This window comes from Chiloscyllium punctatum, chromosome 6, assembly GCF_047496795.1.
Source record: "Chiloscyllium punctatum isolate Juve2018m chromosome 6, sChiPun1.3, whole genome shotgun sequence".
NCBI classification, from domain to species: Eukaryota; Metazoa; Chordata; class Chondrichthyes; order Orectolobiformes; family Hemiscylliidae; genus Chiloscyllium; species Chiloscyllium punctatum.
The window spans coordinates 65,971,010-65,998,882 of record NC_092744.1 but is presented as its reverse complement, the minus strand read 5'-3'; the positions used below and the strand labels follow the sequence as shown (position 1 = coordinate 65,998,882).

At 41.6% G+C, this 27,873-nt stretch overlaps 1 protein-coding gene across 1 annotated transcript in view; it reads right to left on the bottom strand.

Annotated features, from left to right (window-relative positions):
• vamp2 (vesicle-associated membrane protein 2) overlaps window positions 1-27,873 on the bottom strand; it is a 124,374-nt gene that overhangs the window by 13,486 nt on the left and 83,015 nt on the right. Inside the window, exons 2-3 of the mRNA XM_072572820.1 lie at window positions 3,192-3,333; window positions 60-218 (exon numbers count right to left, since the gene is read on the bottom strand). Of these exons, the coding sequence (XP_072428921.1) occupies window positions 60-218; window positions 3,192-3,333 (301 nt within the window). The remainder of the gene's footprint in view (window positions 1-59; window positions 219-3,191; window positions 3,334-27,873) is intronic.

Genomic DNA, 27,873 nt, shown 5'->3' with positions numbered 1-27,873 from the left:
GCTTCCAGGCATTGCTCAGTTTGAGAGTATATAATATTCTGTTGGTTCAAACTTCTCACCTTGCAGTTTTTCCACCAATACTTCCTCTTCAGCTTAGCAGCACTTGTTTCAAATTGTGATGCCCCAGCTTGGAGAGCATCTGCACGGTCATCGAGCTCTGATAGCTTCTGATCTCGCTCCAGGACTTTGTCCACATTCACTCGCATGATGTCCACCACCTGGAAAGAACAGAACATTTCCCAGTGTCTCACTCTCATATACGTTTATTATTTTACTGCTGTCTCAATGCACTGTGTTAATCCTCAGGAAAGTTCCACGGCTTTCACAGGGCTTGGAAGGTGGAGAAATGCACTGTTGTGACAGAGTTATATAGTTCAGCTACAGGTCTTGGCAGGACACGTTCCATTCCATCCATGCACTCTTATAGTTCTTGGCTGGCTTTGCAGCCCTGGTGGAGACACCATTCTGTAGATGAGACATTAAACTCAGGTCCTGTTTATCTCCTCAGATAGATATAAAAGATCCCAAAACAATGTTCAAAGAACAACAACTGTATTCTACCTGCATCCTAGTCAATATTTATCTGTTAACCAAAACCACTGAAACCAACTTGTGTTCATTTACTTCATTTTGTTTGTGGAGCGTTATTGGGGAAAAACTGTTGATGCATTTCCTGCATTATAACAGTGACTACACTTCAGAAGTATTTCACTGGCTGTGAAGAAGTTAGGGATATCCTAAGGTTTTGAAAGGTGCTATATAAATGCAAGAGGTTTTTATTTTTTAAAACCTGTGCATTAAACAGGAGCATACGTTTTCTAGTATTACTTCTCAACTAGGAACTTCACTGTACAAACTTCTCCTAACTCACAGGCCTACAAGATAAATGCCCATCACCCTGACATATTTCAGTATCTATGTATGTCTTTCTACCCATGTCAACACTCCATTGTGTGTTGTTTGTTGTAATGGAAAGAAGAGCATACAATACAACACAATAGAGGGGACCAAAACAGGGAGCGAATGAAGAAAACTTTGCCTCTCCACAGCTAGGGATGTCAAAACCCTGAAAATGTTTCACTCAACTGATCCCAAGTGTAACAGCCATTATTTATCTGACTGAGGGAAGAGGTGATTCCTCCGTTGCAAACGTTTGCACTTCAGTAGGTGATGGCTGAGATTTTTAAGGTTACGAATTGCAGTGCCAGACTGCACAATGTCCCTCACACCAACGTCTTCATGCTTGAGGATGTCCAGCAGTCTCTGGATCCAATGAAGTAGCATGACATCAGGTCAAATATAGGCAAGGAAACTGCCTGATAATTTTTCAATGTCTTCATACCAAACTGCTTCACCTTACACTTTTTGAACATTATCTAGGAAAAACACTTGACTGGTACAACATGCACAAATGTTCACTCCCTTCACCACCAGTGTTCAGTAACAGCTATGTGTATACCATCCAAAAGATGCACTACCAAAATTTAACAAGGCTGCTTAGACAGCACCTTCCAAACCCACAACCACTACCATTTAGAAGGACAAGGGCAGCAGTTACATGGGAATAAAACCTACAATCTCCAAGTCATTCACCATTCAGACTTGAAAATATATTGCCTATCCTTCAGTGCTATTGAGTCAAAATTTGGAACTCCCTCCCTAACGACATTTTGTGTATACCCACACCAAATAGATAGCAGTAGTTCAGGTAGACAGCTCACCGCCACTTTCTCAAAGGCAACTATGGATTGGTAATAACGGCTGGCCCAGCCAGCAAAGCCCACAACCTATGAATTAATAAACCAAATTGTCCAACTGGATATCATTTAGGTTTAACAGACAGGGAAGGAGTAGGGAGCATCAGTCCATTAGTCAAAAACATTTACGATTTAATGTCAGAAACTGTTCATATCTTTTCCTCTAATTTCAGATGCAAGAAAAAGAAAAATAAGTTTACAGCAGAAAATCTATGTCCTCTTCACTATTGATGAATTCCATCAATATATTGTGCTGTTTACAATTGTTTAAAAGCATAGGCTTTAAATATGTGTCTTTTAAACAGACTATTTCAAAAACATTCGAAAATATATGTGTTTTAGAAATGTTAAAATCTTAATGGATCAGCAGCGAAAGAAGTCAAATTTGTTACCTATGAAAAATGTAGGCCTTTAATGTTGGAAAATGTCTCCATATTCTCCAAACAGCACAATGAGACAACATTTGACATCAATAAAATGTGAGTATTGCAAGCACATTTGCAAGCAAATATGTTTATGATCTATATAAATAGGGTCTGTGTGTAGGTAATTCTCAGAGGCCAATAGTTTTTACAGCATTTTTTGTTGTCAGCCACACCACCTCATATGGAAACATAGGGCCACCTAGTGACTGACTTACAAAAGTGGCAGAATGCTGAAAAGATTTCAGGCTAAGAATGTGGAGTTCATTCATTACTATGCACATATTGTGTTCAGACATAATACTAGAATTTTAACCTTTGTTTTTATACCTTAGTTCTTTTTTGGAAGAGGCGATTAAGGGCATATTCCTAGACAGTTGTCAACGGAATGTACTCAGAGAAGTAGTATGCTGTTTTGGCTTATCTTTCCACAGTGCCGAACAGTGTGGTGCGGGAAAAGCAGAGTCGGTCAGGCTGCATCTGAGAAGCAGGAGAATCAACATTTTGGGAATAAGCCCTTCATTGATTCTCCTGCTTCTCGGATGCTGCCTGACCTGTTGTGCTTTTCCAGTGCCACACTTTTCAACTCTGATCTTCGGCATTTTACACAGTGCCTCTGGCAGTTCAGCTTTTATTGAAACCGTTAAAGTGTGGAGCTGGAAAAAGCACAGCAGGTCAAGCAGCATGAGAGGAGCCAATGTTTCAGGTCAGAACCTTTCATTAGGACTGCCTTTATTGGAACTTCAGGTTTGCTAATTTCATGCAATACTCTGACTAATCCTGCTCTAAAATCTTTCCAGTGCAGAAACCATACCTTGGTAATAGACATGTTTTGAAGTGTTTGTAAAAGCTCCTTTTGTGCACATGAAAAGAATGAGAGGCATCTGATTATAATTTTAAAACCACCCCCCTTTGTCCATTCTTGTGTGTCATACCTCAAGTCAACTAAATCAAATGTCAATGGGCTAAAGTTTCCTTTTTCCCCTCACAGCCCCAGTGGAAATGAATTTACCTCATCGACTTGAGCCTGTGTCTGCTGCAGCCTTCTGTTGCTGGTGGTATTGACTGGTTGTGTAGGTCCTCCATCTCCTGGATTTCCTGGCCCTCCTGGTGGACCTCCTGCAGGAGCAGCAGCAGCTTGGGATGGGGCTGACCTACAAACCAAAATAAAACAGATCTCTTGTTGACAATATGGTACCAGCATTTCAGGTGGATGACAAGCCCCCTATACAAGCCACTGAACTAGCATTCCTGAAACAGGTAAACCGATAAGGCTGCAGGGGCATTTTACAGCCAAAAGCAGGTCACCAATGAAGGTCGAATTATTGACAAATGAACTATTATCAGGTATCATGATGAAACTCTTATTCATCCATGGAGGTGAACTCCACTTTACTTCAACCAAAATAAACTCAAATCCACTGAGCTAGTCAAATGAAGTTTAATTCTTCAGTTTTAATTCCAAAAGTTGACTCCAAAGTTTTTGCCTTAATAAAGAAGACGTTGACAGTTTCATTCTGCTTCGTAATTATGTTTTCTGAGCCATAATTTCATAAGTCTGGAGGAGAAAAACAGTCAGACCACAGAAAGGGAAATGGGACAGGATATTTTGTAGAGGAGTTAGGGCCATGATGCTTGGGTCAAACTAGATCCTAGCCCATGTTGGAAATTGTTGCCCAATACGAGTTTCAAGGAAGTGGTTTAATGAAGAAAGGAGGGACAGCCTCCCGATATTGAAGAGCAAATGGGAGATCGCTCCAGCACTGTTCATTTCTGGAGTATATTCATACCTGAGGAGCTTTCCTTTCTTTTGTGGGTACATCACATCAAAGTCATGTTAATGAATACTTTATATTAGAATACTTGTGTTGGTCACCAGTATTCTTGGTCGGAAAAAGTGTACAGAGATAAATGGAGTTTAATTTTGGTTAATTGCAAATGATCAAATCCTTATCTATTTTACAGATTAAAAAGACTCCCATTCAACAACTTATATTTATACATCATTATATAATGATGACATTTAACAGAATATAAAGAATTCCAAATTGTGTGACAGGAATAATGTCAAGCAAGCTACAACCATGGGCTGAATAAGGAGATGATGACCCAGATTTTGCAGCTCCAATACAGGTGAACAGGAATGTTGTCATTGAGACCTGAGCAGCTCTCCGTAGTTTGTCAATTTGGGAAGATGATCAAAACATAGCTTGGTCCAAAACATAGTGTTGTGGTTTTGTGTGTAGTTACACAAATTTACCTATCTCACACCAGGTATACAGACTGTTTATTTGAGGATCAGTAATGAGATTGCTCAGCAGGCAGACTTGTTCCAATAGCTCATCAACTAGAACAAAGAAGAACAAAGAAAATTTACAGTCCAGGAACAGACCATATAGCCCTCCAAGCCTGAGCCAATCGAAATCCACTGTCTAAACGTGTCACCCAATTCCTAAGCATCTGTATCCCTCTGCTCCTCACCTACTCATGCATCTGTTCAGAAGCACCTTAAATGAATCTATCGTGCCTGCATCTACTACCTCTGCTGGTAACGTGTTCCAGGCACTTACCATCCTCTGTGTAAAGTACTTGCCGCGTGTATCCCCCTTAAACTTTTCACCTCTCACCTTGAAAGCATGACCTCTCATTATTGAATCCTTTACCCTGGGAAAAAGCTTATCTCCATTTACCCTGTCTATACCCTTCATGATTCTGTAGACCTCAATCAGGTCCCCTTCAATCTCCTTTTTTCTAATGAAAACAAACCTAACCTATTCAACCTCTCTTCATAGCTAGCACCTTCCATACCAGACAACATCCTTGTAAACCTTCTCTGCACCCTCTCCAAAGCGTCCACATCCTTTTGGTAATGTGGCAACCAAAACTATACACAGTATTCTAAATGTGGCCGAATCAATGTTGTGTGCAATTTTAACATGACTTGCCAGCTCTTCTACTCAATACCCCGTCTGATGAAGGCAAGCAGACCATACATCTTTTTGACCACTCCATCCATCTGTGCTGCAACCTTCAGGGTACAATGGACCTGAACTCACAGATCTTTCTGCTCATCAACTTTTCCCAAGGCTCTTCTATTACTGTATAATTCACTTTAGAATTAGACTTCCCAAAATGCATCACCTCACATTTGCCTGGATTGAATGCCATCTGCCACTTCTCTGCCCAACTCTCTAATCTATCTATATTCTCCTGCATTCTTTGACAGCCCCCTATGTTTTCTGCTACTCCACCAATCTTTGTGTCATCTGCAGACTTGCTGATCATACCAACAATGCCCTCTTCCAGATCATTTATGTATATCATAAATAACAGTGGCCCCAGCACTGATCCCTGTGGAACACCACTGGTCACCTTTCTCCATTTTGAGAAACTCCCTTCAAATACTACTCTCTGTCTCCTGTTGCTCAACCAGGTCTTTATCCACCTAGCTAGAACACCCTACATATCATGTGACTTCACTTTCTCTGTTAGTATACCATGGGGGACCTTATCAAATGTGGACTTGTTGGGCCAAAGGACCTGTATCCACACTGTACGGAATCTAATCTAATCTAAAATGCCTTACTAAAGTCCATGTATATGACTTTAATAGTGTAACTACTGTTACAGGAAAGCACAGCTATACTCGGAGGAGTTTCACTTGTCCAACACTTTTCTATCACCTTTTCTCCTTTCAGGCGCTCTTTAAATGCTACCTGGTGTCTTAACACTGGAACGGAAAATGCTAATAAGCAAGATGTTGAACATGTGATTAGTAGCCAATGCCAGGCTAGAATTGCAGCATATAATGTTAGACAGCAATTGATGAACTATTTTATTTTCTATTGGCATATTGCTACTAAAATGCACAAAGGAATAGGTTGGCAAGATCAGAGTCATACAGCACGGAAACAAACCCTTCGGTCCAATCAGTCCATAACTATCTTCTCCAACCCAAAATGGTCATGATAATTTTGCTCTGCATGATATTGTAAGCCTGTTGATAGTATTAGAAATAAAGCATACAATGTATGCCCAATAATTATGCACAATATGCACCACTAGGGTGCAGCCCAACCTTAGGAGGCTTCATAAAACAGCATCAGAATAAGATTTTAGAGGACTGAATTTCCACTAACTAGCCCACTGTTTTCTCTACATGGTAACTACTATGCTACTGCTTGGAAGAAAAGGTTGAATCTGATAATTACAATTCCCATTTAGTAAAACGTGGTAGGAACGTCCAGTTATATGTATAATGTTGTTTGAAAGAATATACACAAGTCTTTATGACAATAGTAAGCTGTTCCTAAACCAAGCGTCTCTGAGATTCACTGGGGAATTCCATAGAAATATAAATCCTAACTACAACCCACAAAGCCAAGAACTCAGGCTATTATTAAACGGCTTCATCCCTCCTATCTTTGTAATTTCCTCCACCGTCATTGCACTCCTCCAATTCTGTCCACTTGAGCATCTCTGATTTTCATTGCTCCTCTGTTGGCTCTGAGTTTCCCTCCCTAAAGCTTTCCTCCTTTATGAATCTGACTAGAACTATCAGGTCACAAGGACTCCAAGTAGCCCATTCTGGATGGAGAGAGGGAGTGAATGGTTAAAATAAAATTGAAAATGGATGTGCAAACTGAGAGGTACATTTGATCTGCATTTATTAGTTGAATTGTAGGAAGGACACCATTACAGTGTTGCCTGCTCATTTAAATAGGTGTAATATGTACTCAGCACTTAAATTGTAACTTCCTAGCACCACGGCATGGTGGCGCCAGGGCGGCATGGTGGCTCAGTGGTTAGCACTGTCGCCTCACAGATGGGGCCCCAGGTTCGATTCCAGTCTTGGGTGACTGTCTGTGTGGTGTTTGCACATTCTCCCTGTGTCTGTGTAGGTTTTCTCCGGGAGCTCTGGTTTTTTCCCACAGTCCAAAGATGGGCAGGTCAGATGGATTGGCCATGCTAAATTGCCTATAGTGTTAGGTGCATTAGTCAGAGGGAAGTGGGTTACTCTTTAGAGGGTCGGTGTGGATTTGTTGGGCTGAAAGGCCTGTTTCCACACTGTAGGGAATCTAATCTAAACTACTTCTGAAGCTAGCCTACATGGTTTAAAGGGGCATACCTTGCGATGGCTCTGGCAGTTGGACAGATAATGAATCAACTCTGGGAAACTATGAAGAATGGCACATGGTGTGGAGAACAGGCTCCAAGGCTTTTCAGTGCTGCATTAGAGATCTTGGTGGAAGAAGTGAAAAGAAGGTAAGATGTTCTGTTATTGAAGGGGGTATGCACCCTTCAATCGCATGCTCTGAAGACAAAGGGAGCAGATAGCTGAGGAGGGCAATACCAAGGGTCAAGCTGCAAGCGTCTCACAAGAGTGACTAAGGTCTGTAAATGTATCATCGAATGCTATAGCTCACTAGCTGGACTACTAACTTCAGATACTGCACGATTCAACAGACCCCCATTACTGATCTACCAACAATCTCTGTTAATCAGATCTCATGCCTCATATTCAGGTCATTTTACCTCAAACTCACACACTTGGTTCTGCTGCAAGCAGATCCAAAGCTATTCAACCAGGAGGGCCACATCTCCCAACAAATTGCATTGCTCTCATTGACACACTTCCCCTCTGTCTTGTGGGATTGGGTAGCGCATGACTGTATGTAGCAGCAGTGAACCAGGGATAGAAAGCCATACCTCTGCCCAACTGGAAATGATCCTATCTGTTGTGTAATGGTCATGGCTGAGACCAAGACCATGGTCAGTGGTGGGACTGAAACCAAAGATGATAGTACCCATAAGCTTAGCTCTGAGTCTTGATTGCCTTCAGCCTAGGGTCTTAAATGTGGTAAGTTAGCTAGTTGTTGTGTTGGTTTTAATTTTCCAAAATTGCCATGATTTGGCAAAGGCATTGTTAGACTGGAAAATAATGAATGTAACTCCTTTATTTAGAAGTGGAATGAGATGGAAAGCAGGAAATTACAGGCCAGTTAGCTTAACACCTGTCTCAGGAGGGATATTAGAAATGATTGTCAGAGCACTTAGAAAGCTTCAAGGTGATCTGGCAGAGTCAGCATTATTTTGTGAAAGGAAAATCTTGTGTAACCAACTTACTGAAGTTCTTTCAAGGAGTAACATGTGCTATGGATGAAGGAGAGCAAGTGGACATGTTGAACATGGATTTCCAAAGGCATTTGTCAAGGTGTCACTTTATAGGCGTTGTGGATGACAACAGCCTGTGGTGCACATGATAAAATATTTGCATGGGAGAAGACTGGCTAGCTGACAGAAAACAGACAGAAGGTATAAAACTGAAAATGGCTGTGCAGACTGGCTCATTTTCTAGTTGGCAAGATAAATCAAGTGGTGTGCCACAGGTATAAGTGCTAAGGCCTCATGTTTTTACAATGTATCTAAATGACTTGGATGAAAGGACAGAAGGTATGCTTGTTGATGACACAAAGATAGATGCAAAGTAATTTGTGAAGAGGATATAAAGTACGCTGCAGAAAGACATAGATAAGGTGAGTGGGAAAAAAAATTATCAATTTTAACAGGAAAAATACACAAGAAATATATTATCTATATGGCAAAATTGTAAGACGTCAGTCAATTACAATTATAGATATTCTACTAAACTATTCAAATGCATTATGGCATAGCTCTGGAGCAGGTGGAACTCAAACCCAGACCTCCTGGCTCAGAGATGAGGACAAAACCACTGCATCACAAGAGTTCCTTCAATTACAAATAAAGGTTGACATGAGAGAGCCAGTCTAAAGTCCTAAATAATTTTATAGAATGTTATTAATTAGTAGCTCTAAAATTGCATCCGTAAGTCAGGAGGCTGCGCTTCAGCTCTAAAAACCATTGGCAAGAAAACTGGAGTACTGTGGACAGTTTTGGTCACCTTACTTCAACAAGCCAGTGTATTGAAGAAGCTTGGAGCAGGTTCCACATCTTTTATGTGGAAAAATTGCACTGGCTAAGTCTGTATCTGCTGGCATTTAGAGAACGAGAAACCACTTGATTGAAATATCTAAGTTCCTGAGTGGTCTTGACAGGATGCATATGGAAAGGACATTTCCTCTCTTGTGAGAATATGGAGTGTGAGGCTGCTGTTTAAAAATAAGGTTTCACTCTTTCAAGACAGAGGTGAGGAAATTTCTTTTCTCACAGAGTCATGAGTCTTTGGAAGTCTTTTAGAGTCATAGTAATAGATCTTAAAGCACGGAACCAGATCCTTTGGTCCAAACAGTTCATTTTGAACATAATCCCAAATTAAACTAGTCCCACCAGCATGCCCCGGCCCATATCTCTCCAAATCTTTCCTGTTCATGCACTTATCTAAAGATTGTAACTGTACCCACATCCACCACTTCCTCAAGAAGTTCATTCCACATTTGAACCAACCTCTGTAAAAACATTGCCCTTCATGTCTTTTTTAAAGCTCTCTACTCTCACCTTAAAAATATGCCCCCAGTCTTGAAATCCCCCATCCTAGGGAAAAGACACCCTCCACTGACCCTATCTATATATGTTATGATTTTACAAATCTCTATAAAAGGTCACCACTCAAACTCTTACACTTCAGCAAAATCTCCCAGCCTTTCTTTATAACTCAAACCTTCCATACCTGGCAACATCCTGGTAAATCTCTTCTGAATTCTCTCTAGCTTTGGAAAAGCAGAGGCTTTGAATACTTTTGAGGCAGTGAAGGATAGATTCTTCAGCAGCGAGGGGTTGAAAGGTTATTGGGGATGGATGGGAAAATAAAACAATCAGATTAGGCATAATCTTATTGAATGGTCGAGTTGGCTCCATGGGCCAAATGGCCTACTGTTGCTTTTAATGTGTATCTATGTATACGGCTGTTCTAGCTCTGAAGTGCTGACCAAATCCCTTTGTGCACTTGTGACCCAATCATAATGAAGTGTCCAATAGCTGATATCTCAGTTTCCATTACAGCTCAAGCAGCTGATCCCCATCATCTGATTGCTACAGGAGTTGTTCAGACTGTTACCAGTTCAGACAACTGATATCATGGTTGTGGATTACAGTACTCATAGACACTTTTGGGAAATGTCTCATTTGTTGTCAAAAGATAGTCCTTGTCAGTCATGAACTCAACATTGCAGCATTCCATCAGGTGTGCATGCACATAATGTGCATTGAGAATAAATGTTATTGTTCCGAATTTTGGTTGAGATGGAGAATTTATTGTATGCATTGAAATAACTGGACAGGCAGAAGGAAAACATTATTATCCACTGAACAATCGAACATCCAATACAGCTTGTGACCATTGGACAATTCTATTACCAGAAGGTTTTAAATCTTGAAATCTGTTGGCAATGACTGCAATGCCAGACATTTGACAAAGTGCCATTTATTGTGAATAAGTAATAGAGTTGTTAGTTAAATGAGTTGATTAATAAAAAAAAGCTGACACTGCATTTGAGAGCTCAAAGATTAATTTTAGGCACACATCTCTCATACTAGGAGAAAGTGAGAACTGTGCAATAGAGAAAAGCAACAGAGAAAGTGTTGAGTACCCTCAATAACTTCTTCTTCTAATCTTCCCACATCCTCCAAACCAAAGGAGTAGCCATGGGCACCCGTGTGGGACCCAGCTATGCCTGCCTGTTTGTCAGGTATGTGGAACAGTCGATCTTGCGCAGTTACACCGGCACCATCTGTTCCTCTGCTACATCGATGACTGTATCAGCACCGCCTTGTGCTCCCACATGGAGGTTGAACAGTCCATCAACTTTACCAAGACCTTCCACTCTGACCTCAAATTCATCTGGACCATCTCAGCAATCTCCCTTCTCTCCCTGGGCCTCTCCATCACTGTCTCTGGCAACCGACTAACCACAAACATATACTACAAGCCACCGACTCCCACAGCTACCTAGACCTCACCACCTCCCACCCTACCTCCTGGAAAAACACCATCCCTTATTCACAATTCCTCTGCTTCCACTGTATCTGTTCCCAGGATGACCAATTCCACCTCAGAACATCCCAGATGGCCTACTCCTTCCATGATTGCAATTTCCCTTCCCAAGTGGTTGATGATGCCCTCCAGTGTATCTCCTCCACTTCACTCACCACTGGCCTTGAAGCCCACCCGTCCCAACACAACAAGGACAGAACCCCCCTGGTCCTCACCTTCCACCCCACCAACCTCAGCATACAACGCATCATCCTCCACCATTTCCGCCACCTCCAAATGGACCCCACCACCAGGGATATATTTCCCTCCCCACCCCTATCAGCATTCTGAAAAGACCATTCCCTCCGTGACTCCCTGTCAGGTCCACACCCCCTGCCAGCCCACACCCCACTCCTGGCACTTTTCCCGACCATCGCAGGAAGTGCAAAACCTGCGCCCACACCACTCCCCTCACCTCCGTCCAAGGCCCAAGACCTCCTTCCACATCTGTCAGAAATTCACCTGCACCTCTCCCAATATCATCTACTGCATCCGTTGCACCCAGTGTGGGCTCCTTTATATTGGAGAGACAGGAGGCTTTCTTGAGATTGTTTCAGAGAACATCTCTGAGACACCCACACCCACTAACCCCACTGCCCTGTGGCTGAACACTTCAACTCTCCCTCTCACTCCATCAAGAACATGCAGGTCCTGGGCCTCCTCAATGCCTAGAGGAGGAACGCCTTATGTTCTGCCTTGGGACTCCACAACAACAGGGGATAAATGTGGATTTCAACAGCTTCCTCATTTCCCCTCCCCCCACATTATCCCAGTCCCAAGCCTCCAACTCGGCACCACTCTCCGGACCTGTCCATCACTGCCCCCTCTGACCTATCACCTTGTCCCTCACTTTCACCCACCTATCGCTACTCCCCCAAACCTCACCCCCTCCCATTTATCTCTCAGCCCTGACCCACAAGCTTCATTCCTGATGAAGGGCTTATGCCCGAAATGTCGATACTCTTGCTCTTCGGTTGCTGCCTGAATGGCTGTGCTTTTCCAGCACCACACTTATAACATTCATCTCCCATACAGTTGCTTCCACCATGGGCAGAGTCTTTAATGAGAAGAAAGCCATGCTTAAAAAGGAGATGAGAGATGCTACACATGAGATACAAGGATCACCACAGAGAGGCACAAGTATTGTGAAGTTTGCAGTACGCATCAGGGAATGTTTATGGTGACCTTTGAAATATGACACAGTAGCAAGTCACCAGTCAAGGACTTGTGTCTTTTTTTCTGTTCATTAGTCCCTTTCTTACTTTGCATTTGTACCTAAACAATCACTTGCAATGTCTTCTCCTGTTCCTGTACCACTACCTTGTGAGTGGCATGTTGGCTCAGTGGTTAGCACTGCTGCTTTACAGTGCCAGGAACCCAGGTTTGATTCCAGCCTTAGGCAACTGTGTGGAGTTTACACATTCTCCCCATATCTGCATATGTTTCTTCCCTCCGTCCAAAGATGTGCAGGTTAGGTGAATTGGCCATACTAAATTGCCCATAGTGTTCAGGGATGTTTAGGTTAGGTGCATTAGTCAGGGGTAAATGTAGGGGAATGGGTCTGTGTGGGTTACTGTTTGGAGGGTCAGTGTGGACTTGTTGGGCCAAAATGGCCTGTTTCCACACTGTAGGAATTCCATCTCTGGTGTTCCTCAAAACTCTATCCTGATCCTGTGCTATTTATCATCTAAATGTTGTCAATTGGCATGATCACCAGAAAACACTTTAGCTCCCATGTGTACATTATGACACCCAGCTCAACCTCTTCCTCATTTCTCCCACCCTTCCACTGTGTCTAGCTTATTCTTGTCCAATGTGCAGAAATTCAAGTGCTAGATTGGAAGATAATTCTACTTATTAAGCAGTGGACTAATTTCTTTCGCTGATTATACAAACTCTCTGTTTCCTAGACATGGACTCTATCACTTTCCCTGACACACTGTTCACAATCGCACTTTGGACCTCAAGTGAGGTTCCAGCTGTGTGTCTGGACCACCACCAAGTGTATCTACTTCTGCCTCCTCTGCCTGACTTTATTCCTGCCTCAGTTCATCTGTTGTTGAAACTGTCATGCATGCTTTTATTATTCAAAGAATTCCTGTCGCCCCCATATTACATCCTCTTGATGCCATCAAAACCTCCTGCCTGTGTCCTAATTTGCACTAAGTCCTATCACTCATTTCCTCATTAAGACCAGAAGAAATAGGAGTGGAAGTAAGGCCATTCAGCCCATCGAGTCCTCTTTGCCATTCAATCATGGCTGATGGACATTTGAACACCACTTACCCACACTCTCCCCGTATCCCTTAATTCTTTGCGAGATTAAGAATTTATCAATCTCTGCCTTCAAGACATTTAATGTCCTGGCCTCCACTGCGCTCCATGGCAGTGAATTCCACAGGCCCAGCACTCTCTGGCTGAAGAAATGTCTCCTCATTTCCCTTCTAAATTGACCACCTCTAATTCTAAGGTTGTGCCCACGAGTCCTAGTATCCCCGCCTGATGGAAACAATTTCCCAGCATCCACCCTTTCTAAGGAGGAGAAAGTGAGGACTGTAGATGCTGGAGATCAGAGCTGAAAATGTGTTGCTGGAAAAGCGCAGCAGGTCAGGCAGCATCCAAGGAGCAGGAGAATCGACGTTTCGGGCATAAGCCCTTCTTCAGGAATCCATTCCTGAAAAAGGGCTTATGCCCGAAACGTCGATTCTCCTGTTCCTTGGATGATGCCTGACCTGCTGCGCTTTTCCAGCAACACGTTTTCAGCTCCACCCTTTCTAAGCCATGCATTATCTTGTAAGTTTCTATTAGATCTCCCCTCAACCTTCTAAACTCTAATGAATACAATCCCAGGATCCTCAGCCGTTCATCGTATGTTAGGCCTACCATTCCAGGGATCATCCGTGTGAATCTCCAGTGCCAGTATGTCCTTCCTGAGGTGTGGGGCCCAAAATTGGACACAGTATTCTAAATGGGGCCTAACCAGAGTTTTATAAAGTCTCAGTAGCACATTTCTGCTTTTACATTCCAACCCTCTTGAAATAAATGGCAACATTACATTTGCTTTCTTAACCACAGAATCAACCTGCAAATCAACCTTTAGGGAAATTACGTCAGAGCTCACAAACAGACTTGCAGATATGATAATGTCTAGATTTTAAAATTCTCAACAGTGTTTTTAGTTTTCTCTCATAGCCTTGCCCCTCCCTATCTCTATAATTCTCTCCAAACTCATAACCCATTAAAGTATCTGAGCTCCGCTGATTCTATTCTCTTGAGCATCTCTGGTTTTTATCTAAAGACTGCTGGTGGGCAAATCTTCTGCTACCTGAGTTGGAAGCTCGGGAATTACTTCCATAAACATTCCCATTAAAGGTGTTATATAAATGCAAATTATGTTGTTTTTTAGATATAGTAATTTCACAAATCCTCTTCCATCAGTCACAAGTCAGACTTAAAAGTAATGAGATCTATAGACAGCACTAAAATGTTGCATCGCCTGTTATCCACGACATTGGTGAATTGAGCCAAATGTTTCCTGATCTGGGAATGGATGTGGAACAGAGGGTATTGGTTTTCCCTTTATCTGGTTGATCCAGAAGAATTGGCATACAGCACTTCTTTCTTAAAGACAACTTCGGCACTTTGAACCTGGATCGCCAGAACATTACCTGCATCTTTGGAGTAACACTCCAGTGATAATACCACTATGCCATCACCTCCCCAAACATTGGTTAGGCCGCTGTTGGAATATTGTGTGCAATTCTGCTCTCCTTCCTATTGCAAAGATGTTGTGAAACTTGGAAAGGTTCACAAAAGATTTACAAGGATTTACAAGAATTGAGGATTTGAATAGGCTAGGGCTGTTTTCCCTCGAGCATAGGAGGCTGAGGGGTGACCTTATAGAGGTTTATAAAATCATGAGGTGCATGAATAGGATAAATAGACAAAGTCTTTTCCCTGGGTGGGGGAATCCAGAACTAGAGGGCATAGGTTTAGGGTGAGAGTGGAAAGATATAAAAGACACCTAAGGGGCAACTTTCTCATGCAGAGGGTGGTACGTGTATGGAATGAGCTGCCAGAGGAATTGGTGGAGACTAGTACAACTGCAACATTTAAGAGGCATTTGGATGGGTATATGAAGAGGAAGGGTTTGGAGGGATATGGGCCAGATGCTGGCAGGTGGGACTAGATTGGGTTGAGATATCTGGGCGGCATGGACGAGTTGGACCGAAGGGTCTGTTTCCGTGCTGTATAGCTCTATGACTCTATGACTTTGTCAGCCATAAGCAGCTGTGTATCTGTGAGTTGGTGCTATGGGCTCCATGCTACAAAATATTGAGCAATTATATGAGCAATTATGAGCAATTTTAACAATGGTTGCAACTCGCATGAGATTTACAATAACAATTCATAACTGTACACAAGAGCATGCCCGAATTCATTCCCTTTGTTCCAAACCAATCATTGGACTTTGTGTTATCAGAACATAAGGCAGAGAGATTTGGAGAATCATGCATGAAACAATAGATTCCGCTTAAAAGAGAGTAAACAAGATCATCCTCCTATGGGGAATATACTCAATCACATCGTAAAATTATTTTCTGCTTAGAATTAGACTCGGTTATAACAGCTCTGTGACAAGCCCATGGAAGCAGTATTCCGGTAACAATATGTCTCTGCAACACTCCCCAAAAAGTGATTGTGTTTATAATTTTATTGTGTTTATAATTTTGTAGGGAGACTGTTACAAATTCTTTCCTTCACCATAGGATTAGCAAAGCAGCAACTTCTACTATTCAGACAGCAAGGATGAACAGAAAAGCAGTGTAGTGACTCACCTACTGTCATTTCCATCCCTGACAGTGGATAAGTGACAACAGCTCCCTCTCAGTGTCCTTTCCCTCTGACAAATGATCATAAAGACATTTCTGTGTTCAGAAGCAGTGACCTTTCTGGATAATAGCTTCAGACACAACAACGGAAATTTCTTACACACAAGAGACATGTTCATGCAAATCTTTATTTTCTGGTTTATTTAACTATCGGACAAAGCAAAAGGATGATTCTATAGTTAACTGGACATGAATGATATCCATTGAAAGCACAGCAGTTGAAATACTAAATTCCCCACTCCCATTTCATTTTCGAGCAAACACCAGATTAACCAGAGAAGTAGAAAGTCTCAGCCATCTGGGCCCCTACAGTGAATTTTCATCTTCCAACAGTGTTTCTACTGTGGACTGCGTATGGGAGATTAGAAAGATTTGTTCAGCCATGAAACATTTGTGCCTTCGGCGCAATGCAATACTTTATGAGAAGAATGTATTTAACCACAAAACTTCCTCCATTCATCACTGGACAAAGAAAGCTGCAGCCCATTAATTAACTGCCAGCAGCTGCTCCTCGCCACACTCGCACCCACTCAGGGTTCACTTTTAAAGGACAGCTCCACAAACCTCACCAGACATAACTGACAAAAAAAATTAGCTGGTTTGGTTATATATTAATTTAAAACATTTGCGCATCTCCCATTGTGGGTAGGTTTGAGTCATAGCAGAAGGGGAACCTAGTTTCACAGAACTGATCCAGTGTGTTCAACCGACATGTTGCTTCCTGAAAACTGTCACTCCAGATGTTCAGCTTGTTCCAAGAAGCTGCATCGGTGAGAAGAGGAAAACCAAGGTGAAGTTTTTCTGTTCATTAACTGATATATGTTAAAGCCCTGTTTAACAAGCAGACGGTTAAAATGTTGAGGCACTCTCCACACACACACACACACACACACACACTCATCTCCCAGCATCTGCCATCTTCTTCAAAAATGCCCTAATTAACATTTCAAGCAAATAGCATCTGGCAATGTGTGTGCATGAATTAATTTATGTACAAAATTTTCAAAAATATTTGTAGTGCTTCTGTGATTTGCTAAGTCAAACTAACGTTTATTTCAAGCTCAATGGGCACAAATTACTGGTATATATTTTGTTTTGTCAATTTATGCCTGACTAACTCACCTATTAAGAGACAAGAGTTTTCAGTAACATTTTCTTAATGTCAAATGTTGCAATTCCCAAAGTAGTTATTCAAAAATTTGTGGATCCATTAACCAGTGGTAATCACACATAGAGGTCAGTTCAAGTGTAGGTAATCATTGTACTCTAGCATTTCAACAGGAATTGCAGTCTGTTGGAGAATTAAAGCAAAGTATAATCAGAGCTGCAGACAAGTGGGCCATGGTTTATTCTTCCTCTGATATATTAGTTGTGATATGGAAGGACTTTGTCCTCCTGGAAAAGAGGTTTTCCACTTGAATAAGGCACAAATCCAAAATAGCCTTAATGTAACAAGATGAGATGGATTTGAGTAAATACTCTCTTTGCAGATCAATGGTAAATGTATCTTAATTGTCAGTTCTTTTAGAGTCACACAGAAATAGACCGTTTAGTCCAATTAGTGAATATCGTGTGCAATTCTTGTCTCCTTCCTGTCGGAAAGATCTTGTGAAACTTGAAAGGGTTCAGAAAAGATTTACAAAGGTGTTGCCAGGGTTGGAGGATTTGAGCTATAGGGAGAGGCTGAACAGGCTGGGGGTGTCTTCCCTGGAGCGCGGAGGCAGAGGGGTGACCTTATAGAGGTTTACAAAATTATAAGGGGCATGGATAGGGTAAATAAGCAAAGCCTTTTCCCTGGGGTCAGGGAGTCCAAAACTAGAGTGCATAGGTTTAGGGTGAGAGGGGAAAGATATAAAAGAGACCTAAGGGGCAATCTTTTCACACAGAGGGTGGTATGAGTATGGAATAAGCTGCCAGAGGAAGTGGTGGAGGCTGGTACAATTGCAATATTTAAGAGGCATTTGGATGGGTATGGATGGGTATTTGTTTGTTTGGAGGGATATGGGCCAGGTGCTGGCAGGTGGGACTAGATTGGGTTGGGATATCTGGTCAGCATGGACGGGTTGGACCTAAGGGTCTGTTTCCATGCTGTACATCTCTATGGCTCTATTACTCTAGTCCATGCCTACCATTTTCCCAAACAAAACTAGTCCCACTTGCTGCATTTGGCCCACATTCCTCCAAACCTTTCCTGTTAGAGTTTTTAAATGACATTTTTTATTGTTCATCAAGGAACCAGCATCAACTCAGAGGTTGATGAGCCAACACATTTCAATCTCCTTATTCTATGCATTGAGAGTAGTTTTGCTGCAATATAGAAGGAAATGCCATTTTGAGGGTGGGGAGAGATGCTGTCTTGCTAAATGCCACTGACACAAAATGGGCTGGATTTTCCAATAAAGCATCAAGACCTCAGACTTGGGCCCATTTGGAAATGCTAAACTTGACCCACTTTGTACAGCCTGCTTCTGCACTTACCATCTTATTGAGATGATGGTGATGGTTGGTGGCAGGGAGGAGCAATGGGGTGGACGCCTGATGCAGGGAACCTAATCAGAGGTCTCATAGTGATGTCAGCTGGCACCTACACTGGGCAGCTGACCAGGTTTCTAGACATTCCCTGGGAGAGTCTCCTGGAGGCAGGACCGCTACCCAGCTCAGATCCCTTTCCATGAAGCTTGGAGAATTTAGCCCAACATTTTGTTGTGCTATGGTTCAACACCCATCCCAAGTCAATGTGTTTAAGGAATGATCTTTCTACTCAAGTATATGCTTAGTATCGCATATAGTACAGTTTATCACTCGCAGGTATAACATACAAATAAACACTTTTGATTAAAGTTTTTTATTCTTTTCTACTCGCTATTGCATGTGTTGTCCCACGTCTAATGCAGTGAAGCCAGATACTGGACGTGCTGGATTTTTACCCAGTATTTATCTGACTGTATTGGATGAAACATGTATGGCTGGAACCCAACCCAGAAATCACACAACAGATGTATTGATATTTCAATCTGCAGCATTTGCTTTATGTTTGCTTTTCCCTTCTGGTATGTATTTTCCTTAATCATTATTTTGTTACTTTTTCTAAGCGTTTCTAAATGTTCTATTCTAAACAATTTCTATTTTTTGAATGAATACAATTGGCAATTTTACTTTGCAAATCTGCAAGGATGTTGGTAGCATAAAGGAAATATCTACTAGCAAAGTAATTGTGTTTGGAGCTTCAGCATAATATTGGGACTCAATTTACCAGCTTTGGCATTACTGAAATTAATTTTTTTTTAAAAAATTACCAGACAAATTTAGTAAAATCACTTATTCCAATAGTGCTTTTAAATAAGAAGCCTCAATATCTATATTTTCAAATGGGTAAATAAAACATCTAGTGCTATCTGGAACCCAAGTAATAAGGGTGTTTCATGATTTAAATTCTGAGGCCAGATTCCTTCAATTAGATGCTAAAAGTTAGGGGACGACCGAATGAAGTATTGAAAATAATAAAAGGGAAATATGGAAATTTCCTTTGGTGGGAGAATTCAGAACAAGAGGTTTTAATTATTTGATGGGATGTTGGTAGCATTAGTAAAACAAGCATTTGTTGCCCTGTCCCTAACTGCATTTAAGCTAAATGGTTTGGAATGGCCATTTCAGGGTCAAACACAGGCTGGAGTCACACTTACGCAAGGCAAGCACCAGATGTATTTTTATAGCATTCAATGATAGTTCCATGGTCACCATTATTGAGACTAACTTTCAATTCCAGAATTATTCATGAATATAAATTCTACCAGCTGCCAAAATGGGATTTAAACACATGTCGCCAGGGTATTAGCCTGCGTTTTTCGATCATGAATGTAACAACACCACCATGTTACCATTTCTCTCTAATGTCACAATCTTAAAATTACAGCAAGACTTTTCTTAGATAGGACTAACTTGGGATATGGAGAAATTACAAATAAATGGCATTTAAGTGAAAATCGACCATGATTGAATTACATGGCGGATATGGCTCAAAGATTTTAATGATCTGCTCCTTTCACCACCTTTCTTGAACCCTCCACTGTCTATGATTGTCTGACATCTAGTACCTGATGAAAATACACTTCCTCCAACTAAAATTGGCAGGACTAAAGATATTGTCTTTGGTATTTGTGACAAATGGCATTCCCTTATCATTGACTCCATCCCTCTCCCTACCAATACTCTGAGGCTAAATCAGGCTCTTCAAAAACCTGTGCATCCTATTTGAGCACAAGCTGAGTTTTCGGATTCCATTTCTGTTCATGAACAAGACTGCAAATGTTCACCTCCTTAAGATCGCCTCTGTCCATCCTACCTCAGCTCGTCTCTGTTTGAAATTCTCACAGTCCTTGAGATTCCAAAGTCACCTGGCTGGCCTTCTGTCTTGTACCCACTGTAATCCTAAGTTCATCCACAATTCTAGTACCCAAATTTTGACTTGCACTAAAGCTCCCCCATCTCCTCAGTGCTCAGGAACTTACATCATTTCTTCTATAGCAATGATTTGAATTTAAAAATCTCTCCACCTTTGATCTTCCCCATCTCAATCCCAAAACCTTCCAAGGCATCTGCACATCTCCAAGTCACCTTCACGTTCTTGCTCAACTTTAAACAATCAATGATTGATGATCTTGCTTTGAGCTGCCTGTACCTGAATCTTTGGTATTCCATCCCTAAATGTTTGCCGTTACTTGAAGGTGCTCCTTCAATCTTTCAGTCACCTATCCTATCATCTCCTTATATGACTTCTATGTTAAATTCAGTTTGATAACAAACCTATTAAGCACCTTTGAATATATTACAATGTTCAAGAGACCACATAAATGCAGTTTATTTCCCCAATGCACGATTCTATAACTTTAAAATTAGAAGTCATAAGAACTGATACTCCGGGAAAAAAAAGAGTTCAAAAATAGTGATTTGCAATTGCAAACATCTGATACTAAGTTACAAAAAAATGATGTTTAATTTCATGGCAGTATTGTTACAGTACTTGTGACAAAAGTGGAATCTTGCCCTGTATGCACCCATCATCTTTCGTTTTAATTCTGATAAGGATGCATTTCTAGAGGGTGATGATTAACAACATGTAACAAATGAGTAAGATTTAAAAATCTTCAGCCAATTGTAATAATTCCAGTAGATGATTTGTCGTGGTTAGTGATATGATTAGAAATTTGACATTAAACCTGGAGGGACGAAAAGGTTTCAGCCAATTACTTACTTAGAGCATATTGAATTACAGTGATGCCATATAATATTGAAAGTTAATTGGATTCATTGATTAATTTATGGAGCGATTGTTTTGGCAATTCATCTAAAGGATACAATCCCCAGATCATCAGACTTCTTGACTGAGCAACCTGGTAGAGCAGTTGTTAGTTTGGGGGCTACCTTAAACCTCTTAACATATTCTGCAAGCTGAAACAATCCAGTGGGTAAATGCATTACATAGAGTCATAGAGTCATAGAGATGTACAGCACGGAAACAGACCCTTTGGTCCAACCCATCCATGCTGACCAGGTATCCCAACCCAATCGAGTCCCACCTGCCAGCACCCGGCCCATATCCCTCCAAACCCTTCCTATTCATATACCCATCCAAATGTTTCTTAAATGTTGCAATTGTACCAGCTCCACCACTTCCTCTGGCAGTTCATTCCATACATGTACCGCCCTCTGTGTGAAAAAGTTGCCCCTTAGGTCTCTTTTATATCTTTCCCCTCCCACCCTAAACCTATGCCCTCTCGTTCTGGACTCCCCGACCCCAGGGAAAAGACTTTGTCTATTTATCCTATCCATGCCCCTCATAATTTTGTAAACTTCTATAAGGTCATCCCTCAGCCTCTGACACTCCAGGGAAAATAGCCCCAGCCAGTTCAGCCTCTCCGTATAGCTCAAATCCTCCAACCCTGGCAACATCCTTGTAAATCTAAAGTCCTCAGCCATACACAGGGTGGCCAGCCCTCCCTGAATGAAGTAGGAATCTACTGGATTTGGAATCAATCTCCAGTAGCTATACAGGAAATTTGAAAACATATCAAGCAAAGAATGCCCATAATGGATGCAGAAGCTCTGATCAGCCACATTCATGCGAAAAGCTGATTTAACTGCATTTGCAACATGATGATGTAAAATGTAAACCAACATTCATATTGTGCCCGGAAACATCACTGCACTGCTTGTTTTCCTACTGATGCTGAGACCTGACCTTGAAGAGCAGAGGTAAAAGGAGATGTAACTGAATTTTCACTTGGCTGGAAAATCCACACATACATACCATAGCTGAAAATGTGTTACTGGAAAAGCGCAGCAGGTCAGGCAGCATCCAAGGAACAGGAGAATCAACGTTTTGGGCATAAGCCCTTCTAGCATCTAACAAGTCTAGAATGCTTTAACACACTGAGAACCTTGAGACTTGAGGTAAGAGAATGCTGCTACTGGGGTTGAAAAATTAAATGTCTTTCCTCAGGGTGTGAGAATCCACTGTACGAAATTTTAACTCAATGGCTATCATCTCAACATAAATTGACCCAAATTGGCAGTTTCACTCCAAGAGTCTTGGAATGTGGCTGATGTAGAAAGATAAAAAATTCACAAGAGGTGTAGGAAGTGATGGAGAGGGATAAGTGTGTACTACAGGGCAAGAGTTATAGCTGGGGGCAGGGAAATTATGATGCGGTGAGGCATGACTTAGGATGTGTGGATTGGAAAAGTAGATTCCAAGGCAAGAGCGTAATTGATATGTGGAACTTATTCAAGGAGCAACTATTGAGTGTCCTTGATAAGTACGTACCTATTAGGCAGGGAGGAAAGGGTCTTGTGAGGGGGCCGTGGTTTAATAAGGAATTGGAATCCCTTGTTAAATGGAAGAGGGCTGCCTTTGTAAAGATGAGGCGTGAAGGTTCAATAGGGGCGATTGAGAGTTATAAGGTAGCCCGGAAGGACCTGAAGAGAGAGCTAAGAGCAACAAGGAGGGGACATGAAAGGTCCTTAGTTGGTAGGATTAGGGAAAACCCTAAGGCTTTCTATAGGTATGTTAGGAATAAAAGAATGACTAGGGTAGGAATAGGTCCAATCAAGGATAGTAATGGGAAGTTGTGTGTGGAGGCTGAAGAGATTGGGGAGGCACTGAATGAATACTTTTCATCAGTATTCACTCAGGAACAGGACATTGTTGTCGATATGAATACTGAGGCACGAATAAGTAGAATGGATGGCTTTGAGATATGTAGAGAAGAGGTGTTGGAAATTCTGGCAAGGGTGAAAATAGATAAGTCCCCTGGGCCTGATGGCATTTATCCTAGGATTCTCTGGGAAGCAAGGAAGGAGATTGCAGAGCCATTGGCCTTGATTTTTGTGTCCTCTTTGTCTACAGGAGTAGTGCCAGAGGACTGGAGGCTAGCAAACGTGGTTCCCTTGTTCAAGAAGGGGAGTAGGGATAATCCTAGTAACTATAGGCCAGTGAGTCTCACTTCTGTTGTGGGCAAAGTCTTAGAGAGAATTGTAAGGGATAGGATTTATGCACATCTGGATAAGAATAATGTGATCAAGGATAGTCAGCATGGTTTTGTGAAGGGCAGGTCGTGCCTCACAAACCTTATTGAATTCTTTGAGAAGGTGACTAAGGAGGTAGATGAGGGGAAAGCGGTAGATGTGGTATTTATGGATTTTAGTAAGGCGTTTGATAAGGTCCCCCATGGTAGGCTACTGCAGAAAATACAGAGATATGGATTTGAGGGTGAGTTGGAGGTTTGGATTAGGAATTGACTGGCTGGAAGAAGACAGAGGGTAGTAGTTGATGGCAAAGGTTCATCTTGGAGTGCCGTCACTAGCGGTGTTCCGCAAGGATCTGTTTTGGGACCATTGCTGTCTGTCATTTTTATAAATGACCTGGAGGAAGGGTTAGAAGGTTGGGTGAGCAAGTTTGCGGATGATACGAAAGTCGGAGGAGTTGTAGACAGTGAGGAAGGATGTGGCAGGTTACAGCGGGATATAGAGAAGCTGCAGAGCTGGGCAGAAAGGTGGCAAATGGAGTTCAATGTAGCTAAGTGTGAGGTGATTCACTTTGGTAAGAGTAACCAAAAGATGGGGTACTGGGCTAATGGTCGGATACTTGGTAGTGTGGAAGAGCAGAGGGATCTTGGTGTCCATGTATACAGATCTCTGAAAGTTGCCACCCAGGTAAATAGTGCAGTGAAGAAGGCATATGGCGTACTGGCTTTTATTGGTAGAGGAATTGAGTTCCGGAGTCCTGAGGTCATGCTGCAGTTGTATAAGACTCTGGTGCGGCCGCATCTGGAATATTGTGTGCAGTTTTGGTCGCCATACTATAGGAAGGATGTGGAGGCACTGGAACAGGTGCAGAGGAAGTTTACCAGGATGTTGCCTGGTATGGTAGGAAGATCCTATGAGGAAAGGCTGAGGCACTTGGGGTTGTTTTCATTGGAGAAAAGAAGGTTTAGGGGTGACTTGATAGAGGTGTACAAGATGATTAGGGGGTTAGATAGGGTTGACAGTGAGAACCTTTTTCCACATACGGAGTCAGCTATTACAAGGGGGCATAGCTTTAAATTAAGGGGGGGTAGATATAGGACTGATGTTAGGGGTAGGTTCTTCACTCAGCGAGTCGTAAGTTCATGGAATGCCCTGCCAGTAGCAGTGGTGGACTCTCCCTCTTTATGGGTATTTAAGCGGGCATTGGATAGGTATATGGAGGATAGTGGGTTAGTGAAGGTTAGGTGGGCTTTGATCGGTGCAACATCGAGGGCCGAAGGGCCTGTACTCCGCTGTATTCTTCTATGTTCTATGTTCTATGAAGTGGGCACGCATCCGAGGCTGAGGTTAAAGTATGTTATTGCAGTAGAGTTGAAGAAGATTTAGCTTGAATTTGGCTGAGATTATATTTATCGTAAGTATCTTTGAGGTTTACTTGGAGGTCTAAAGTAAAAAAAAAGTTTCAGTTTTCTTTGAGTATTTAATAGTCTTTAACAACCTAATCATTTTATAAGTAGTAATGACAGTGGAAATGTGCTTGAAATTTGGAAAACCATATGAAAACAAAAGAGTTTAGGATATAAAAATAACTTGCGGAGAATTAGCTCGAGTCAGACATAGCTTGCTTTTTGTTCCCACCGTAGTGTGAGAAAGTTTGCATTTAAACCAACCAGCCAGCTGAACTGGGGAGAAAAAAAGTGGAGAAGTTCAAGCTGCTCCACTATAAATCATGTGTTGGGTACTCAGCAGTCTAACAGCAGCAGCTGCAGCAGCACAGCCTCTAAAATGGTGTGGCTCTGTGACTGAAAGCTCTCTGCATAAAAATCAGGAAGTGTTGGAAAACCTCTGCAAATCTGGAAGATTCCGTGGACAGAGAAACAGAGCTAATGCTGCAAGTCCAACATGATTCTTGTTCAGAACTCTCTGCATGTTCAAATAACCTAGAAAACAGTATCGCCTGACCGGAATGAAAGATAGTGTCTTTACTTCCCCTATTAATATTGTCAATGTTTTAATCTAATATAGAAGGCACATTGCTAAAGACAAAAAGAATGGGTCTCTGTTTACAAGCTTTGTCCATTCTCACAATAGGAATGATGGCTTTATGAGAACAGGGTGAACTGACACGTTGATCAATGATATCACCCATGATCAGAGGAAATGACACCTCTTTAATGGCTTCACTCAAAAGTTGGTAATCTTAGCCACACAGAGTAGGGGAAGTCTCTTGGTTTATGCCCCATTTGTGCTGAATAAGCTGATGCTAGTTAAACATAAGAAATAGGAAAAGGAGCAGGCCAACTGGATCTTTGATCCTGCTTTGCCATTCAATAAGATCATGGCTGATCTTTTCCTGGACTCAGCTTTACTTACTTGTCTGCTCACCATAACCTTTAATTCCTTTACTGTTCAAAAATCTATCTTTGCCTTAAAAACAATGAGATAACCTTCAACTGCTTCACTCGGCAGGGAATTCCACACATCCACTCACCTCTTTATGTATGCACCACACATCTACAATACTGCTTTTGCACTATCTTTCTCTCACTGGTGAGTAGTGCACTCACTGTCAGGTCTGTCCCACTTCCCCAAAACCAGTGCCACATTTGAAGCCCATCTGTGCACCAGTTCGATGCCTGGAATAGCGCTTCACTGTTCCAGTATGTGAAGAATTGACTCCAAGACATATGAAAATAAAGTGAGAACACAATTGTGTTCAGCTGTAATAACTTTCCCACAGCTCGCAAGCTCAGCTCCCACAGCAAATTCATTAACATTGGATGAGGTCTGGAAGGTGACCAGCCCCATGGAATCAACTTCCAAATTTGGATACAAATTGTCACCACTGAGAGGAAAGACAATACATAGGAGGGGCACAAGAATGAGGAGTGAGACTTATTGCCTCGAATAGGCAAGTCAAAGCACAATTCTCACAGTATCCTTCATTGACAAATCAGTTTTGCTCTCTGATAATTTTGCCATGCACTGAAAGATCAACACAAGAACATTTAACAATGGGATTACACAAATGTAACAAAATCTTGGTTTACTGCATGCCAAACAGCAAATGTGTTGGCATATGAGAGCTATATGTTATCAAAATTATTTGTTACAGAACAAGTCATTTTCTCATGATGGTGCCTGACAATGATAACATCAATTCTAGTTAAAGTACTAAGTGTGGCATATAGAATAATGAAAATCAGATGGTTGAGGTGGAATATGGATGAAAAGTGGAATGGTAATCTTGTGAACGGAATTTGGCATGGGGTGTTTGATAATTTTGAACATAAATTCTGCTTAAGTTGAAATGAATGATCACAAATTTATGTACTAAATGGTATTAATGCTAGCCTATATCTTCAGCTTTTTATATTCCCATGCCTCTTTTAAGGATAACCCCACATGCTGCAACAAATGTTGGTTTTCCCAGTGATGCTTACATCCTGCGAAATGATAAAGTAAATTGCTACTTGAGAAAACACTCCTTCTCGCTTTGAAAAAAAAAACACCTGGTTGCTACAGGTTTTGCAACATCCCAAAGTGTTGCAAAATAATTATTTACTTAAATAACAATACATCCATCTCAACTCAATTACTATTTGAGTACCATAGAGATGTACTTATTTGGAAACTGATTCGTTTCCATGAGTAGAAGGTTGTTTCTGAATAGGTGATGAAATGAGCTGGGTTTCACTTCCTTGTGTGCTTTCCCATGATGAATGATAATTGTGTGGTGCAGTGCAAGTAAGACTAGCCTCAGCTATGATGCTCTCAAAGTCTAACCTCACCTCTGAAGAATGACCATCCAAATAAATATATTCTTCAGAACAATTCGATGTCTTTGGGAAAAGAATGGGAGAAAACTGGAGCAAGGTTTGGGGAATGTATACAGTGGCATGGGGGAAAGAGAGGGCAAGATAATAAAAGGAAAACTCCATTGCTTCAGTGGCACTGTTATGATTGCACATCTGATAGCCATCTGGATGAGCATCTCCTCTTGGAGGCAGTAATCTGCCCTCAATGGCACTGAATCCCTGGTGACAGGCAACAAACAGGCTGATAACCATTGAATTTTGGAGTGTTTCCAAAAACAGTTATAACAGGATTACTTCTGGTTTTCTAGCCTGGGGACTGGCCACCACCGTTGTGATTAAATTCAACCAAATATGTAAGAGGAGAAAGCAAATTCCAATTCTTCTATTATTTAATCATTCTATGTTAATAGGGCAATACAATGGAATGTGTTGAAATCTGAAATAACCCCA